The sequence below is a fragment of the Nematolebias whitei genome, chromosome 7, assembly GCF_014905685.2.
Source record: "Nematolebias whitei isolate Nwh7 chromosome 7, NemWhi1, whole genome shotgun sequence".
Taxonomy (NCBI): Eukaryota; Metazoa; Chordata; class Actinopteri; order Cyprinodontiformes; family Rivulidae; genus Nematolebias; species Nematolebias whitei.
This window is the reverse complement of record NC_056504.1, coordinates 43957192-43975453: the sequence shown is the minus strand read 5'-3', so window position 1 is coordinate 43975453 and position 18262 is coordinate 43957192. Positions and strand designations below refer to the sequence as shown.

The window sequence follows — 18262 nt, the reverse complement described above, 5'->3', positions numbered from 1 at the left end:
CTCATGGTTTTGTTGGCACTTTTTGCATTTACGAAGATTTCCCTCTGATCTGCTTTCACACAATTGTATGATGAACCATTTGCGTCGCATATTGAACTTCCCCTCTTTATTGGTGAGCATGTTCTAAAAGACTTTGGTGCTCGATTGGCGATCGAGTGTCAATTAAATAGTGAATCGAAAGAAAACAGGAGCCTGAGATGGCTACATGGGCAATTACATTGATGTGGAACGTCCTCAGGCTCTCTCGTGCTGTCCTCGCCTTGCACTCGCTGTGGTGTCTGACTTGAAGAAGGTACAGTCTGAATAATTGACCAGCTGTGTTGTCAGCATGCAGAGTTAGAGTTGCTGCTATGCTGACGCAAACGGGTATTCAGGTTAGCTTGTCTGGCCTGTCAGCATGGAGGCCTATAACCATGGGAGCACATAGCCAGAAGCAGTTTAAATAAATATAATATTGCTCAACCGTTAGCTAGAGAATGATTGGAAGAGGTGCTCAGCGTCATCAGAGGACCTGAGCTGTTCCCTTGACACTAAATGTAGCCTTGCAGTCCTCACAGAGCAGACTGTTCTGCTTTCAGCTGTGTTTGCATATGGAAATGAAGTATGCAAAGGTCTGTCCTGTGAATAGAAGCACTATCATTTATCATGTGTCTGTTGTATGTTCAGTTTTCTTTGATCCAAAAAACAATGTTCAAATTGTAATGGTGCAAAGCTCCTGGGAAGCCCTACCCACTGCAGTATATGGCACAGCATGGGTTTGTTTCCATCAGGGTCTCCTCTCCGTCCCTGCACCATTTGACCACAAATCTGTTGTGAAGAAAGCGCCACACTTTTCTGACTGCCTTGACCAACTCCTCCTCAAAGCACATGTTCAACAACCGGCTTCTGGAAGCAGAGCAGTTGAAGCAAAATGACAACTTTGCTGTCCAAGTGCTCTTCTTCATAAACAAACACAAACTTCTGACCAATTCTACAAAACTTCACCAATACTCCTGTGAGAAAAAGTTTAGCCCGGGGCCTTGTGTCAGTGTGGGCAAAGCTATAACATGACACCATTTTCATCACTCTACTACACTATGTCAATGAGAGTCGATTTCTCAGGTTCGGATGGAGTATGCAGGGTCCTTAAGGTGCTATGTTTTAATGTGAATCAGGTATATATTTTTTTATGTTTAGCTCAATTTGATTTGTTGAGAGAGTATAAAGGATTGTCGGTGATTTAAACAATACAATTCTAAGCACCATAGACGATAAATTTGGTTACAATTCAAAGGGTTGTAATGCCCTTAATAAAAAATATTCATGTATCTTGATGCATCCTTACCACACTTCCAACAAAACCCTGAATATAGACCCTCTCAGGCCTAAAATCCCCCAAAATGTTTTGCTCTGCGCTGCAATGTAGCATTGCTTTCGTTCAAACAAGATCATTGGAACTAAATGAACTAAAGGAATCAAAATGTTGAGTACGCACTATGCAGACCCACTCTCTTCTATCTTCTGTGTTTCAACCCGTTTAGTTTTGGACCTGCTGAGTGTGTGAACAGCTGTAATGATCACGTTCTGTTGTGGCTCCAAAGTATGAAATGCATTGCTCAAGCCCTGGTTTTCATAGACTGGATGTAGACACAGATCCTCTGCATTAAAGCTTGAGATGGACCCTCTTTCATGTTGGGTAGAAATGTTGACGCCTTTCACTCGATACTCCAGCTGTTAGCTACCACTGCTTCTCATTTACCTTCTCCTGCTGGAAACTTGTACGTAGAGTGGCTCGTCATTGTCATTTTTCCATTTAACTTCATTAAAGGGGAAGCTGTGGCTGAGTGGTTAGAGCAGTTGTCCTCCATTGGGAGAGTTGGGGGTTGAATTCCACCAGCAGTCACATGCTGAAGTATCCCTGAGCAAGACACTGAACCCCTCATTGCCTCCGATGTGTGTCCCATCGGTGTATAAATGATCTAAAGCACTGGTTATTCTTTGTAGAGATACAGTAGAGTGCAGTATGAATGGGTAAATGAGGGCTCAGATTGTAGCGTAAAGTGCTTTGAGTAGCTTGATGAGATAGAAAGGTGCTATGTAAGTGTGGTCCATTTACCATTAAAAGCAGGAATACAGCTGGTCATTGGCTTTAAATGCAAAAGTTACCGTTTCATGCCTCGATCAACCAACTTGTTAACGCATCTCTTTGTGTGCACGCCAAGAACTGTCCGAGCACGGCACTTCCGCACCTCAGAGTTCTCCCTTTTGCATTCCTCACGTTATCAGCACGTCTATCCACAAATCCAAAAAGTGGAAGAAAACATTAACATCCATCCATTATCTTTACCCGCTTCTTCCTTATTGGGTCACGGGGGTCTCTGGTGTTCATGTTCAGCAGTTAGATATTTGTCATAATGCACATTATTCTACACATTTGGTCACATAACTGGTAAAAAAAAAAAAAAAAAAAAAAATTTGGTGCAACTGAAGTGAAACAGGAAGTGACATCAAAGAGGAACTCTTTAAAAGAGGAACTCCTGGTCTTTGTTTATTGAAACAATATTTGAACTCTGACACTTTGTTTCTCTCTGGTAGTAACTCAGGAGATTTTTTTGTTTTAATGTCACAGGCACTTTAACTATGAATTATTTCTGATACTTTTAAATCGATTCAGACTCGTGCAGTACATGCCTGCAACACAGTGCATCAAAAAATACATTTATAACCGTTCATGTAGAGTAAGTATAAGATCAATGAACCCCACTAAGACTACAGATTCATTCATTCATTCTGATAACTGATGCTTAAATCAATAGTTCAGAGCTTTCAAAATGAACGGATGCAAACCATTATAATTCTGTAACTAACTCTTTGACAGACTGCAACATGGGGTTCTGGGCAGCACGGTGGAACAGCGGTTATAGGAGCTTAAAGCTTTTCCTTTAACGTACAAATGAATGGTTGGGATGAGCTCAGGTTTTAGTGTCAGAGAAAGATTCAACTCAGTTTACGGGAGTTTAGATGTAAGAAAGTAACACAAGTCAGTGTAATCATGGAAACACAAGTGTCTGCTCACACACACTTGTACCTGTGTGTGTGTGTGTGTGTGTACACTGGGCAGCAGTAGCACACGGTCATCTTTGAGCGTTGAAACAGAATCAGGGTGTGTTTTCCTCTATGCAGTGTGTTCACACGTAAGGGTTAACAGGAAGCTGGTATACAAACAGACAGGTTGGGAAGGTGGTTCCGCATCCAGAGCTCTGTTGAGACGTTTCAAGATGACCTTTCGTGTCTGTTCTCATCAGAGTAAGAGGACCAACAATTACTCATGTCGCCTTGAGGCTGTGTGCACATCTGCATGGTGGCGCATGGGTGTTTGTGAGTGTGTGATGCTTGCATGACTCTCACAGACAGGCTGCCTGACATCTGTCAGAACATCACTGATGAACGAGATACCGTGGCAAGTGTCTGATCTGTGTCACCCGCAACTTTACTCTTATCAGACAGAAACAAAACATGCAGAATGGTTCACAGGAGCTTTAGTTGTTTTATTCAGTAAACAGAGTTTCTACGTGTCAGACTGAGTGTGCACGGTGTAATGATCCTAGAGGAACAAAAAGAGCTCTCAAAAGTTAAACGTGAACTTTTAGGTTAGACGACTTGATCCAAATTGGATCATTTCTTAGAGATGAATGAAAATATGTAGACCTGATCATATAATATGCCAGTTGTCGTTGTAATTTTTATTTATAAAGCACATTTAAATCAGCACAAGTTGGACCTAAGTGCTGTGGAATAAAACTACACCAACAGAGAGTAATAAAAAAAAGCTAAAACAATTTAAAACAGAGCAACTAAAAGAAATTAAAACAACATGTTAATCGAAGCAATAATATCTTTAGGACATAACCTTTTCAAAATATTAAGGAGACAGACTGTTTACAAGACAGTGGTGAGACCAGCTAAGTTGTCTGGTCTGGAGACAGAGACAGGAGAAAGAACTGGAAGTGGCAGAAATGAAGATGTTGAGGTTTTCACAGGGATGGATAAGATCAGGAATGAGATCATCAGAGGTACAGCACAGGTTGAACAACTGGGAGATAAAGTTGCAGAGGCCAGACTGAGATGGTTTGGACATGTCCAGAGGAGGGACAGTGGGTATACTGGTAGAAGGATGTTAGAAATGCAGCTGCCAGAAAAAAGACAAAGAGGAGATACAGTGCTGCAGTTTAAGAGCTACAACTGAAAAGGCCCGATCACCTCTGCGGACCAGCCCGGACCCAAATGATCATTAGAATCTGGAGGGCACATACGACCGCCTGAGGTCAGACACATGTTCAGGAGCCTCAGGGCCTCAAAGGTTATAAATAAACGATCAGGGAACCAATGAAGAGAAGCTTTCGCCGGGGCGATATGTTCACACTTGTTTGTTAGTAGGGATGCACGATATTGGATTTTTGGCCGATATATTAAAATTTATTTGACAGATAACCGATACTGATATTTTATATACGTTCCTTTGTCAGAACATAACTGTCTCATTTAGGCTTATTTGCTATAAAAATTGTGTAACAGCTGTAAGAGCCGGTGACATATCTTCAGTAACAGCCATATAAAATGCATAGCACTTTAACTTATATTAAATGAAAAGTGTTAAATGTTATTTATTAGCATTAGTCACCTGCGATGCTGTCTCACTAGTGGAGGCTTGTTCCAGGTTCCTAGCTGCAGTGTGGGATCCTGTGCACGCTTGTGCATGAAGGACAGCCTTCGTAAGGTCAAAGTTTTTGTCTATCCATTGCGATGTAATCATGCTAATGGAGCTAACACAGGACGTCCAAATGTCTGTGGTAAAACTCACCCAAGTGCTATCGGCTATTAGCTCAGGGATTAGCTCAGGGATCATTTAGAGGCAAGTCACCCAAGCAGAATGAGCTCATTTTAGTTTTGACGTATGTGATCCATGCTGGTAAAATGAGTCAGAATCAGGAGCAAAGGCTGCCGTGCAGATCCGAGAAAATATCTACAAAAATACTTGCATAATGATGAGTCCACAAAGAGACCACTCAGCGATCTAAATAACGTTCCATATCTAACTTTTAAGTCAACGTTTTCTAACAGGTCTGTCTTCAGAAATAATCTTTCTTTCCTCTGACATTGACCATTTTTCTCTGCTGGTTGCCGTAACACCAGGAAATCCCATCATATAATTTACCCTTTTAAAATAGGAATTCTTGAGGACATCACCCCACACCAATCAAATTCAAGTGCTTTAATCAGCACTCGCGTTAACAAAACCAGCCTGTCGCTGGCTCGGAAATTAACTTCCAGATTTTAACTTTTTTTATATATATCTTGTTTAAATCATTTGAGCTGGAGAATTTGTAAATAAAAACAACTCGATACTGAAAAATTTCTCAATGGGACTCATTTTGCCAACACGGGTCACATATGTATGGAGGACGGAATGTGACAAAATGAAATAAATAAATACACAATAATGAAATGTATCATTCAGTTATTAAAAACATCATTATATAAGCATTTAAATTGTTAAATACACCATGAAATATGCAATTAAATTATTAAATACACAATTAAATTATTTCATGATATATTTATTTATTTCATAATTTATTCAATTATTTAATTTTGTCACATTCCGCCCTGGGGCAGCACGGTGGCGCAACTGGTAGAGCTGCTGCCTCTCAGCGAGCAGGTCCTTGGTTCAAACCCCGGTCCAGGGGCCTTTCTGGGTGGAGTTTGCATGTTCTTTCCGTGCATGCGTGGGTTTTCTCCGGGTACTCTGGTTTCCTCCCACAGACCAAAAACATGCATGTTAGGCTGATTGGTAACTCTAAATTGTCCCTAGGTGTGAGTGAGAGAGTGAATGGTTGTTTGTCTCGTTTGTCTCTATGTGTCCCTGTGATGGACTTGCGACCCGTCCAGGGTGTACCCCGCCCCTCGCACAGCGATTGCTGGACATGGGCACCAGCGACCCCCGTGACCCAAAATGAAATAAACGGGTAAAGATAATGGATGGATGGATGGACATTCCGCCCTCGTGTCACCATGAAATCATGTTAACTGTCAGTCTCACTCATCAAACTCAGTGGGCGGGACTAACGCTGGTGAAATCCATTGCTTTGGTCTCACGTCAGTTCAAACATGGCCGCTCCCTCCATGCTAAGGTGGCCAGATTTCTGAAGTTAAATCTGGGGACATTTCCTGCACAGAGACAAAAAAAAAATGTTATCAAGACGTAATTAAGAAACGGGGACAGGTCCGGTTTCGTTTATTGTTACATATTTATTCATGTTTAAACAATAAAAAAAATCAAATGTAGCAGCAGGAATGTATCTCTCCACACTGTTGTTAACATTTCCTAAAAAAAATGAATTAGGGCGAATAGTGGTCGATTTTGTTTTGGCTTGCTGTGAGGAGCAGCCAATCAGACGTCAGGGTTAGGGTTAGTCCCGCCCACTGGGTTTGACGACTGAGGCTGACAGTTAACATGATTTCATGTTGACGCTGGATGGCAGAAGGAGATAAAATTAAATAAATCATGAAATAAATAATTTTAAAGGTACATTTCATTATTTAATGGGGTATTTAATTATTTAATTGTATATTTAATGATGTATTTAATAATTAAATGATACATTTAATTGTTACGTATGTATTATGTGTTTATTTATTTCATTCTGTCACATTCTGTCCTCCACACATATGAGGTAGAAAAAAAAATCATGATAATTATATGTCGGCGCAAACTAGCTAACACTTTTTAATCCTTCGTCGGGAGTCTCATAAAGCGCTCGTTCCCAACATCGATGTTTTCTTGTAGCTATTTTGCTCCTTTACTTTCATTTCATTCTGACTCGATGTGCTTTCAGTCATTCCCTCCATCGTGACCCGGTCCAGCCAGGACCTTGTTTTCTGTTCTTGGACTTCACCATTGTCCAGCTCTATTGTCATGGCTTCACTCTCACTGGTATGCAGAAAGCCAGGGCAGGGCTCGGCCTCCGATACATTTAGAAACTCTAATACAAACACAGGAATTCCTGCGAGGTCCTTTTCACTTTGTTGCTCTCAACTTGGGAGGAATTTTAGAAACAAGTCGACTCCTACGTGCCCCTCAGATTCTTGTCCTAACCCTGGATCACTCAACAGAAGCTTCATATTTCTTCAGCTCTTTGCTCTTCATGAACATAAGTACATGTTTTAAATGTGTTTAAGGTTTTTACAAGATGCAGGAGGTTGTCAGTTCTGTTGATACATTGAATTGATTTTTTTTTTCAACAGCATCATCTTGATTTGTTTTATCTCTACACCTTTCCTTTTGGATACAATCCAATTCAAAATGGCTGCAACAGCTAATTCATTTTAGCCAACACAAAAGTTACTATAATTCTGTCAAGCTTACAGACTTTGAGGTAAGATTTGGTCTGGTAGTAGCTGAGAGTCATCCACAACACATACTGTGACATTGGATTGTGTATAGTAGTCCCTCGATTATCACGGGGGTTACATTCCAAACGCCCATGCGATAGGTGAAAAACCATGAAGGAGGAACGCTATATTTATTTTAGTATTTATATATTTTAAGGCTTTATAAATCCTTCCCACACTCTTGATGTTCTAAATTCAGACCTACCCTGCAGCGACGAAGTCCGCCGCCCCTTCCAGGTTGATGTGCACGTGGATAGCTTCAGGAAGCTTCAGGATTATTTGTGACTTTCCTGCCAATTCTCTGAGCTTCATACCAACAAAGTCCATGCTCAATAATCCAGGTATACAATCCAACATTTTTCAGTCAGGTCATCTGGACTGTTTCTTTTTTTTGTGCTGAAACGTTTCACCTTCCATCCAGAAGCCTTCATCAGTCAAGGAAACACACAACAAAACTGATTCTTCCCCCAACAGCTTACTCCAATGTGGAACAAGCCAGTTATGTTGGTGCTAAGATGGTGCCTTTGGCACGCCCCCTCCTCCGGTGCCGGCCCTCTTCCTTGTTGACAGCCGTGTCAAACTGGTTCAAAACCATCAAAGTCCAGAAGAATCAGTTTTGTGTTGTGTGTTTCCTTGGCTGATGAAGCCTTCTGGATGGAAGGTGAAACGTTTCAGCACAAAAAAATGAAACTGTCCAGACGACCTGACTGAAAATTGTTAGGGTGTGAGCATCATAGTTAGCGTAGATTCTCGTTGCAAAATCTTCCCTCCATTTCTGCAAAAAGCAGCATCTGGAAGCACTGTTGGCTTCTGGGTAGTGTAGTTCTTTTTTACTGGTGTTACAGTATAGGCTTATTGAAAGAAAACTACAATATGACGGCGCCTGTCCAAAGAACCGTCCCGTACCATCCCAGTCACGTGAGTAATACTAAAGTTGGCAATCGTTGAAAAACCATGAAAGAGCGAGTTCGCAAACGTCGAACGGCAAAGTAGCGAGGGGCTACTGTACAACGTTTTCAAGGTTTTTATTTTCAAGGAAAATATTAACTGTGAACATAAATGATCTTAGTCCAAAACTCTAACAGGAAAGGCAGCGGGCGATGTGCAATCCTCTCTCTCATTCATCTTAACAACATCGGCTTTGATTTTTATTTATTGATTCATTTTTATGCTGCAGCCTCTTATTGTTTGCCAGCAAAGATCATTCCGCATGTGTGTGTTTGTGTGTGCACGTGTTGTTTGGCACAAACACCCTGAAAGAGAACTCTTAAGAAAATGATGACCTCATCACAAAAGCTGAGGACTCCCCTCCAGAAAACCCTTCCTGTCTCCCGTTTGCTCGTCCTCCCACGCTCCCTCCGCCTCAGAAAATACAAACAAACTGCAGAAGACGAGAGGAGAATGGATCCCACTGAACTATAAATAACTCCATCAAACTGTGTTGCTAAGGCTGGCTCAGCAGCTATTCTCTCATCCTTCCTCACCCTTTTACTCCCCACCTCCTCCTCCTCCTCCTCCTCCTCCTTCTTTAATGGTTTCTTCCGTCTCTCTGCCTCTCGTTCATTGAAATGACTCTGCTGTCAATATTCTTGTGCTGTGCTGCTGAATGTGCTCCATTCACAACATTTCCTGACTCCGTGTCGTGTAACAGGACCGATGAAGAGGACGCCACTCAGCAGGGCCTGCTTAGGTTTGTTTTAACACAAAATGACTTCAAGTCTCCGCATTTTCAAAGGAGGTGAAAGAGTTTGTCTGGATTCTGAGTGTTTCCTCTTAATCTTGAGCAAAAACAGGAATGATATGGTTTTACTGGAGGGGTTAAAGCAGCACCATCTGCTGGTTAAGATAAAACACTAATTGGCTTCATTGATGTTTATTTTTCTTCTGCCTTTCAGCAAAGTAAGACCAAGGAGGAAGAGGAGGGGAGCACTAAAAACCTGTCAGAGGAAGAGGTGCAGGCCAAGATAGAAGAATACAACACTCAAGTGTCTGAAAATGGCATGAAACTGGTGAGTTTTTATCGTTTTTCTGGTCGTATTTCATGGGATTTGTGTTTTTTTTTCATTTGCTCCTGCAACAAATCATAATATCGATTTAAAAATTGATTAAATAAATCAAAACTGTCTCACTCACATTGCTTTTAATTGTTAAAAAATACATAAATCTATCACAAAGTGGCAACGCTGACAAAAAAATTCAATTGTGTTTTAACAATTTTTTAAAAAATAAATATATACACATTTTTAACACCAAGATGTTTTTCATATATTTTCTCATGTAATAATAGAAATTATAAGTAAATCACCAACACAACTACAATTTAGAAAGAACTTTCTTGCCTTTTTACTAAATAAATCCTCATATTGCTCTTTAATTTTTTACATACAATGTAAAGATGAATCTTTAGACATACGAAAATGTAGGTTTTGTTGCTTCCTGACACCTTTTATTTTTTTGTAGGAGCCCCTAAATGGTATTTTTCAAAACAAGGTTCCAGAGTTAGAGAATGGCTGAACACCACTTTTGCATTCTTGCGAGGACAAATTAAACACAACCTTTTGAAACCAATACTGTCCTAGTGCCACCTCTGGCCTGACCTCCGACCCCGACAAAGACAGATTTATGTCCGTGTTCGTGCTGACGAGGCAGATGAACGTTACGCTGCTTTGACTGGAGCAGCACAAAAAGCCCTTATCCCCTTCACCATGAAATAATTTGTTTTATCACTTTAATGAGCTGCCAACAACAACGCTGCAGCTAACGGTGGGCTTAAATTTCAACAATGTGCTTTGAATGTGCATTTTTTAAAATGTGGGGAATATAGTCGCGACCCGACTTTGGAACAAGCGGAAGATAATGGATGGATGGAAATAGTTTACAAGACTGAGACTTGTGTTTTAAAATCTTACCCTTTAAATATTATGAAGGAAACTCCTCCTCCCGTCTCTCTCCTTAAAATGGTCCATTATACCACTTTATTTATAAAGCACTTAAAACCGCAACAAGGCCAACCGAAGAGCTGCACAGCAAAAACAAAACAAGCAAAGGACACATAGATCCAAATAAAGATAAGAACTAGAATACAGACAAGTTAAAATCAGCTCACCCGTTGTCAAAAACCATGAATAACAGTGAGTTTTCAAATGAGACTTGAAGACGGTGAGAGGGGGAGCTGCCTGACACGCAGTGGTAACTGGTGCCACAGCTTTGGACCTGAAACAGACGTCCATGTATGTCCGTACATGTACACAGAGGTGGAAAGAGTACTGAAAATTTGTACTCAAGTACATGTACTGTTACACTGTTTAAATTGTCCTCAATTACAAGTAAAAGTACAGGTGTTATAAAAACACTTAAGTAAAAGTACAAAGTACTTTTTTCAAAAACTACTCAGAGTATTAGTTACTTTTTAACCAATTGATGTTTTATTGTGTTGTCAGTAGAAGTCATTCAGTTTGATTTACTGTATATAATCGCTACATTCAAAGCCCATTTCTCAGACGCTCAGAAGCTCCGTCTTATTTTAGTACCAGTTAAACCGATGGCAGTGACAACATCTAAGATCTTTGCATACTTAGCCAAACTAATAACCCACACATACAAACAATAAAACATCAATACAAGTAGCTGTAAAACGTTCTATACCACAATATGTTTTTTGAGATTAGATGCTGAAGTCTTGTAAGCTGTTATCACCGTAGAGATCAAACACAGTTTGCATCTGGACGCCGTCTCCTTTTCACCCTCTGTACATGAAACATTCCTCCATGTATGACCACGGGCACTCGTCCTCAGCCTTTACCTCCTCATTTTCTCTGTTGACAGTGTTGTCCTCTGTCTCCATTTTGTCTTTTTCCCCAAATCTTTTGTCCATAAATGACTCTACTCTACGGAGTTGTCCTTTGCCTACGTCATAGGTAATTTGCGCGTTCGTGATCTGAGAGCCTTGTTGGCTACAAAGATGCAGATGAACGGTTCGAATATTAATTTAAATTGCGGCCGTACTCAGTTGCGACTTCTGATTTTAAAAGTAGCAAAGTAGATTACATGGTCTAAATTGTACTTAAATATGAGTAAAATTACACACTTGAAAGAAAAACTCATAAAAGTACAAGTACCCCAAAAAATCTACTTAATTACAGTAATGTGAGTATTTGTAATTTGTTACTTCCACCCTTGCATATACCGGTACATGTATGGAGTATGTCCATGTATTTGAACCACCACGGACATCCTGAGGCATTTTTGGAGACCCCTTTGCAAATCTATTCGCAGCCCAATTAGATACTACCTTGAAGATGCTAGGAACTTAAGAACTGCTTTCTTTCTGGTTTATATTCATCTGATTAGCCAGAAGAAAGTGGAAAAAGTGATTCTAAGGTCTCTTGTCTCACATACGGTTCCTGTTATGGTGTTCATGCAGAACTCTCTCCCCTCTCGACTTCTTGCTCGTTTTTTTATACGCCCATCAAAGGAAGACGTATTACGGCAGGGGTGCCCAATACGTTGATCTCGATCTACCGGTCGACCGCAAAGGCATTATGAGTAGATCGCATGGCATTAAAAAAAGTAGACGTCAGTAGGCCTGTCGCGATAAACTATAAATCAATCGCATGATGAATGAAAATTATCGACCTCATTTTCATTTATCGGCTTTATCGTTTCTTCATGTTTCTCTCTTTCGATTGAAGGCACTGGATGACAAAAGGCTCAACTCCGGTGCTCTTCACTGACCCCTCCCTTTCTCTTTAAAATCCATTTGAACCGTCCAAAATCACATTTTTGGCTTGTTAAAAGCAGCTAATCTGAGAAGCTAAGCTACGAGCTAAGCTAACAGGCTGACCTCGAGAAAAAAAAACTCTGTCTTGTCAAAGCTCCAAAATTCACGGTTGAAACCCGTGCCTTCGTCTAAAAAGTTGTTTTCCTCTGCAAAAAGAAGCTGAGAACTTGTTTACTGATTTTTTTTATTAAAAGCTTTGCGTGAAAAATGCTATGCTAAAGAGCTCGAACCACACCGAGTGTCCGCCATTTTGAGAACCGAAAAATAAATATTGAAAAAAACACTAATGTTTCCAGAGGTTGTTCTCATGTAAACGGGGCCTTATAGTAGGCAGATCACTTTGACGTGGTCATTTCAAAAGTAGCTCGCGTGCTGAAAAAGTGTGGGAACCCTCGTATTACGGTAAAGTCTCAGTTCGCTCATCCATAAACTTTCCTTTGTCCCACCCATAACTTCTGATCAGCTCAAGACAATTTAGTTAAACTTGAAACACATTTGTACCACCACTAAACAGCATGTTGCATAATCTTCACCCCCCAGCTCTGAGGTTAAGGTCACAAATCAAGGTCATATATTATATAAGGTCTCTGCTTGTCCAGGCCATTGCTATAGATTGCTGTATCGCTGTAAAATAGTATAATGTGCCATATGTGATTTTCTTGTTTTTCTTTGCCAGGCTGCTGATGGGTCTTACACCGGTTTCATCAAGGTCCACTTGCGGCTCAGTCGGCCCGTCACGGTCCCCGCCGTGAAGGCGCAAAGCTCAGAGGGCAACCACAACCCATCAGAGGACCAGGACGAAACGGACTGTGGGTACGCAGAGAAGAGAACGTCCTTCTATTTACCGTGCGACTGCGTGAAGCAGCTCCACATCAGCTCTCTGACCACCACCAGGGAGGTCATCCAGGGCCTGCTGAAGAAGTTCATGGTGTTGGACAATCCCCGCAAGTTTGCATTATACCGGCAGACGCACCGCGACAGTCAGGGTGAGGGAAACGCTCCGGTTCCACGTTGTGGAAAGCGTGTTTTTCCGGCCGCATTTCTGAGAATTTGTTTGTGTTTCCGTGCAGACTTGTTCCAGAAGCTTCCTCTGTCGGAGCGTCCTCTTCTGCTCCGGCTGATTGCAGGACCAGACACAGAGCAGCTCACCTTTGTCCTCAAGGAAAACGAGACTGGGGAAGTAGAGGTGAGAACGACCACCAACGTCCATGATTATTTTGTCAGCTGAAAGAAACTAGATAATGAAAATGAATGGCCGCCCTCCTCTTTGTCTCGCAGTGGCACGCCTTCTCAGTCCCCGAACTGCAGAACTTCCTGGTCATCCTGGAAAAGGAGGAGGCGGAGCGCGTTCGAGCCGTGCAACAAAAATACACCATTTACAAACAGAAGCTACAGCAGGCCCTACAACAACATGACCCCTGACCTCATGTCTCCAACCTGGAGACAGGCGGACCGTTTGAACTCTGACTCCGCCCCTTCCCAGAAAGACCCCGTGATCAAGTCACCTGAACTTTTTAGGCTCCTTATACACACACAAACGTGCAGACGCGGGTGCACATCGTTTCTCAGGACGTACACAAGCCCTCTTACTGTACATCACACACACACCTGCGCTGCGAGGGCACGATCTGGACGAGTCTTTCATTGCCAAGGACACACACAGATCTGGGCTGGACCTCCAGCTCGTTTGAGACGCATAGAAGTCGAGATGTTTTTAAAGATTTCCCGCTCCTCCTTTGCGACTTCTGCTGCTGCTGCTACTGCAAGTGTTACTTATGCATGAGTATGTCTGCTCATCCGCCCCGCACATAGAGTTTAGGCTAAGAAGGCATGGTTACTTTTTTCTGCATCAAACTGGGACGGAAGGACAATCAGACTGTGCTCTTTTATTTATTTGTTCTTGAAAACAATGCGCCGGCTATCATCGAAGGGGTTATTTTTCATGCTGGATTTTTAGGGGCTTTGTTTCTTTTCTGCCCACCTAAAAGCCACGTTAAAGAGTTAGCGCCTGTCTTCTTCGTTTCTCCTCCGATACGCCCCATCCTGACACTTTCAGGAATGACAGCTGTGTTACTAGTGTTCCCATTTCCCCCTGAAATCCTGGTGTGAGGCTAAGAGAGGCATCGATGCCGATCCACTGAACGTGGGAGGACTTTGACACCAAAGCTTATATTGGCAATTTTATTTAAATGGTTTTTAAAAGGATGAGAGGATTTAAAGATGTAATTCAACAGGATATATTATAAATAAAAGCAGCTTCTGTTTTGCACAAACAGGCCACAGACAATTCTTGGGTGTTGGCCGTTCATTTATTATATTTTCTTTTATATTATTATAATTTTTTGTCTTCTTCCCACCTTCCTCCACAAAGAAAGAAAAATATTTAAAGTTGATGAAAATGGCTATGATGTACCAATGATGTGTTTGCAATGCATATATGTTATGTAGACACTGGAAAAACTAAAAGAGGGACAAGGTTGAACTTAGATTTTATTATGGGTCTCATTCCTACTGACTGGAGTGTGTGTGTGTGTGTGTGTGTGTGTGCATGTGTGTGTGTGTGTGTGTGTGTGTGTGCGCATGTGTTTTGTTTGTTCTCAGCCTTCAGGCCTCACTTATTGTTTGAATCTTTATGAAGCATTCACATTGTTTTGATCCATTTTTTTTCTGTACATTTTTCAGCATCTTTCTCGTTCCACAATTTTTGTGCTATTTCAACAAATCGTATCAAAACGTTCGGCTCGTTCAGGAGAAGGGTGCTGTGACTTTTGGTTTTGATGCAACTTTAGCTTTTTGAAATATTTAGCCTTTTCTGCCACTTTTTGTCTCATAGAAACTGAATTGAGCTCATTTTACATCCTTCAGCTCTTTAGATCTGTTTACAACCTTTTACTGCTCCTTTCACGTTTTTCTCTGGTTCGGCTTCTTTCATCTTGTGCAAATTTAAACATTTTCAGCTACTTTCAGCAAATGTCAGCTGTTTTGTGATCCTTTTAGATTCTTTCTGCTAACTACAACATTTATGTGCTTCTGCTAACTTCTTTCTGCTAATTTCAGCTCCTTTCATATTTTTTTCTTTCAGCTACTATTTAGCTCTTGCTAATTTTAGCTTTTTCAGCTGATTCCACATTTTATTAGCTCATTTTAGTTCTTTCCACTTCCTTCTGGTAGTTTAAGCTTTTTTATGCTTTTTCAGCTACTTTTCAGCAATTTTTTTTGGTGCTAATTTCTGCTCATTTAAGCCTAATTCAGCAAATATGTGTTCTTTCTTCTTTCTTCTGCTAATTTAGGCTCGTTCTTCCATTTCAGCTACATTTCAGCATGTTTTTTGCTAATTTCAGCTGTTTTTCAGCAATACGCATTCACACTGAATTTTCGCAGGAAATGCCGTTTCTCTAGTTTAGTTTTTGAAGTTGTGCTTCGAGCTGTTAAAATAATAAATGAAGACATGCATTGTTCAATGAAAAGATTTCATCTTCTTGATATTTAGGATCAATAAGTGAGGCCTGTTGAGCACGTGCTCCTCTGTGAACACACACGTGTGTGTTTTTATGAGCACCATCCTCAGCTGTTCCTGCTGGCAGTGCCTTTTGTTTCACCCCCCCACCGTGTGCCTGCGGACATGGACGGGTGTTTACTTCTTTTATTTTGCATGTGTGCAAAGTTGCATTCCTTGGCTGGTGCTGAACTCCTTCCCCCTTTGTTCCCATCTCAGAAACGCTCGTCGTTTTCCAAGGAATCCTGCGTGGAGGTGTGTGTGTGTGTGTGTTATTTATTTTTTATGTTTCACAGCCACGTTTTGTTGATTTCTCCCTGTTTTATTTTGTTTTCTTTGTCGAAGCGTGTATAAATATGTGAGTAAATCTGTACAGAATATTCAGATGAAATAAAAAGTTAATCCTCATGTTCAAACTCTCTCATTTCTTTGTGTCCAAAGCAAACGGCAGCAACCTTTTTGACTGTGTTCACTGTGTGTTAGCAAAATATCTCACGAACTACTGGATGAATTTTAAAGAATATAGCAGGAAGTAATAATTGCAAGTACATCTTAAATTTGTTAATTGCTGGAGCCAGCCCGATACAAAATGGCTGCCACAGCCATCTGACCTTAAAAATATATAACATGTCTATAACTCAGTCATACAGCTAATGTGCTACAATCTTTGTTAAAGTTTTTGCTATTTGAAGTCAACTCTGTTAGGAAAATATCTCATGAACCGTACAGATTTGAATGAAACTCTTGGAATGTTATCACTGGAGGTATATTTACAAGTCAATAACTTTTGAAGCCAACCAATACAAGATGGTGACCATTCCCAACTGACTTTGGAAAACAAAAAATAGCTCTAATTCAGTTAGTTATTAATTAATTAATAATCGTTATGTTATTAGTGCGAGTTTAATAATTGAATTTGATCAGAATAGGCTAATTGGTTGTTTAAGTCTGTGCCTCCCAACTCTGGTCCTTGAGGAACGCCATCCTGCATTTTTTGTCGATCCTCTGCTCCAACACACCTGATTCCGTGCTTTAATTAATCCCCCTTTCATTCAAATCAGGCGTGCTGGAGCAGAGGAACAAATGAAACATGCTGGATGGTGTTCCTCAGGGACCAACTGGTTTAGGTTTTTTACTCCAGACCTCAGCGTGTGTCGCCTCCAAAGCACCAGCAGGTGGCGAGACCTGATGTGGATCAGCTGTGTGTTCAGAGCTGTGTGTGTTTAGCAGCTTTCTGTTTCACATTCATTCAAACACTTGTTGTACTTTGTGTTCAGAGTGTTTTCACTACGTGGTGTCAGGCCCATAAACACCCAGGTGTCAGTATCTGTCACAGGACTGAAGACCACCCCCATCACAGGATGCTGTAGGTGCATGTGCACCAGGCCCCACATCCTGCTGCAGCTTTGGAAGCCCCATGTGTGATTTAACACATAAAACTCCATGTTTTAGAGGAACGTGCAAGAAGTGCACGACTTTATAGGCTCTGTTTCTGCATCATTCAGAATGATCATGGCCGAAGTGGGCCTGAGTGCTGGCTGGTGTCCAGAGGTCGACCTAAAGCTGTGTCAGCATGCATATTTATGGCAGCAAATGTAGACAGACCCCTCTTGTCACCTCTGAGAAAGAGCTAAGAATAGCTTCACCCTCTGCCCAGCATGGATCACCGTCTGATTTTAGCCCGCTCCCCTTCTCATGTCGGCCTCGGTCCTACTCCGTCCTGCGCCCCTTTCGCTGCCTCTCACTATTTCCAGCCTCGTTTGGATCTCCGTGACCTCTCGGGTTTCAGTGCAAAGTGTTCCTCACGACATGAAGAGTCTGGGTGCTGCCTTGAAGACGGCCGCAAATAACATTTATTTAAATATATCAGTGGGACACGAGCAAGAAAATGCTGATCAAAAACTTCTAAATATAATTATATAACAGTATATTACATGATGTATATTCACTTTATTAGTTTATTGGTGGTTTGTCTAATCTGCAGCTAAAGACTAAATGTCTCAAGGATCTATTGATAATGTAAATTTTTCCACACCCAAATTAGTTACAACAGTGTTGGTCAACTGGTGGCCGCTACTAGTGATGGATGGTCTAGAAGGGATAACAAAGTTCATGCTCAATCATTCAGGTATCAAATCCATTATTCTCAGTCAGGTCATCTGGACAGTTTATTTATTTATTTATTTATTTATTTATTTATATCAGTTTAAATCTGTTGCCTGCATGGCTGCCTTGACTACTGATGAATAAATAATTGTAATTTTGAAATACTTTGATTTTGTAAACACATAAAAAAGATTTTTTTTAGATCTAAATGACCTATTATCGTAATAAAACAAGAATTCTTATCTTGAGCTGATATAAATAAACCACTATCCCAACAAAGCAGGCTTTGTTATAATTTTATAATAACAAAAATGACATATTATGAAATTTAGCCTCAATATCTAAGCATTCCCGTTCTTAGCTTTTGTGTATTCCCCCAAAATATTACAGAAAGAAGAAAAAATTGAACAGTTTAAAAAAAAAAAGGTAATATCTCATTATGATGGTTG

General features: G+C 40.8%; 2 protein-coding genes across 3 annotated transcripts in view; both read left to right on the top strand.

Moving 5' to 3' along the window:
- Window positions 1-13741, top strand: part of rassf5 (Ras association domain family member 5) — a 37173-nt gene extending 23432 nt beyond the window's left edge. For both annotated transcript variants that reach the window (XM_037678924.1, XM_037678925.1), the window contains exons 3-6: window positions 9327-9440; window positions 12888-13197; window positions 13282-13397; window positions 13490-13741. In XM_037678924.1, the coding sequence (XP_037534852.1) occupies window positions 9327-9440; window positions 12888-13197; window positions 13282-13397; window positions 13490-13633 (684 nt within the window). In that variant the 3' untranslated portion in view covers window positions 13634-13741. The remainder of the gene's footprint in view (window positions 1-9326; window positions 9441-12887; window positions 13198-13281; window positions 13398-13489) is intronic.
- Window positions 1-18262, top strand: part of LOC119411943 (serine/threonine-protein phosphatase 6 regulatory ankyrin repeat subunit C-like) — a 1101338-nt gene that overhangs the window by 507442 nt on the left and 575634 nt on the right. The window lies entirely within an intron of this gene.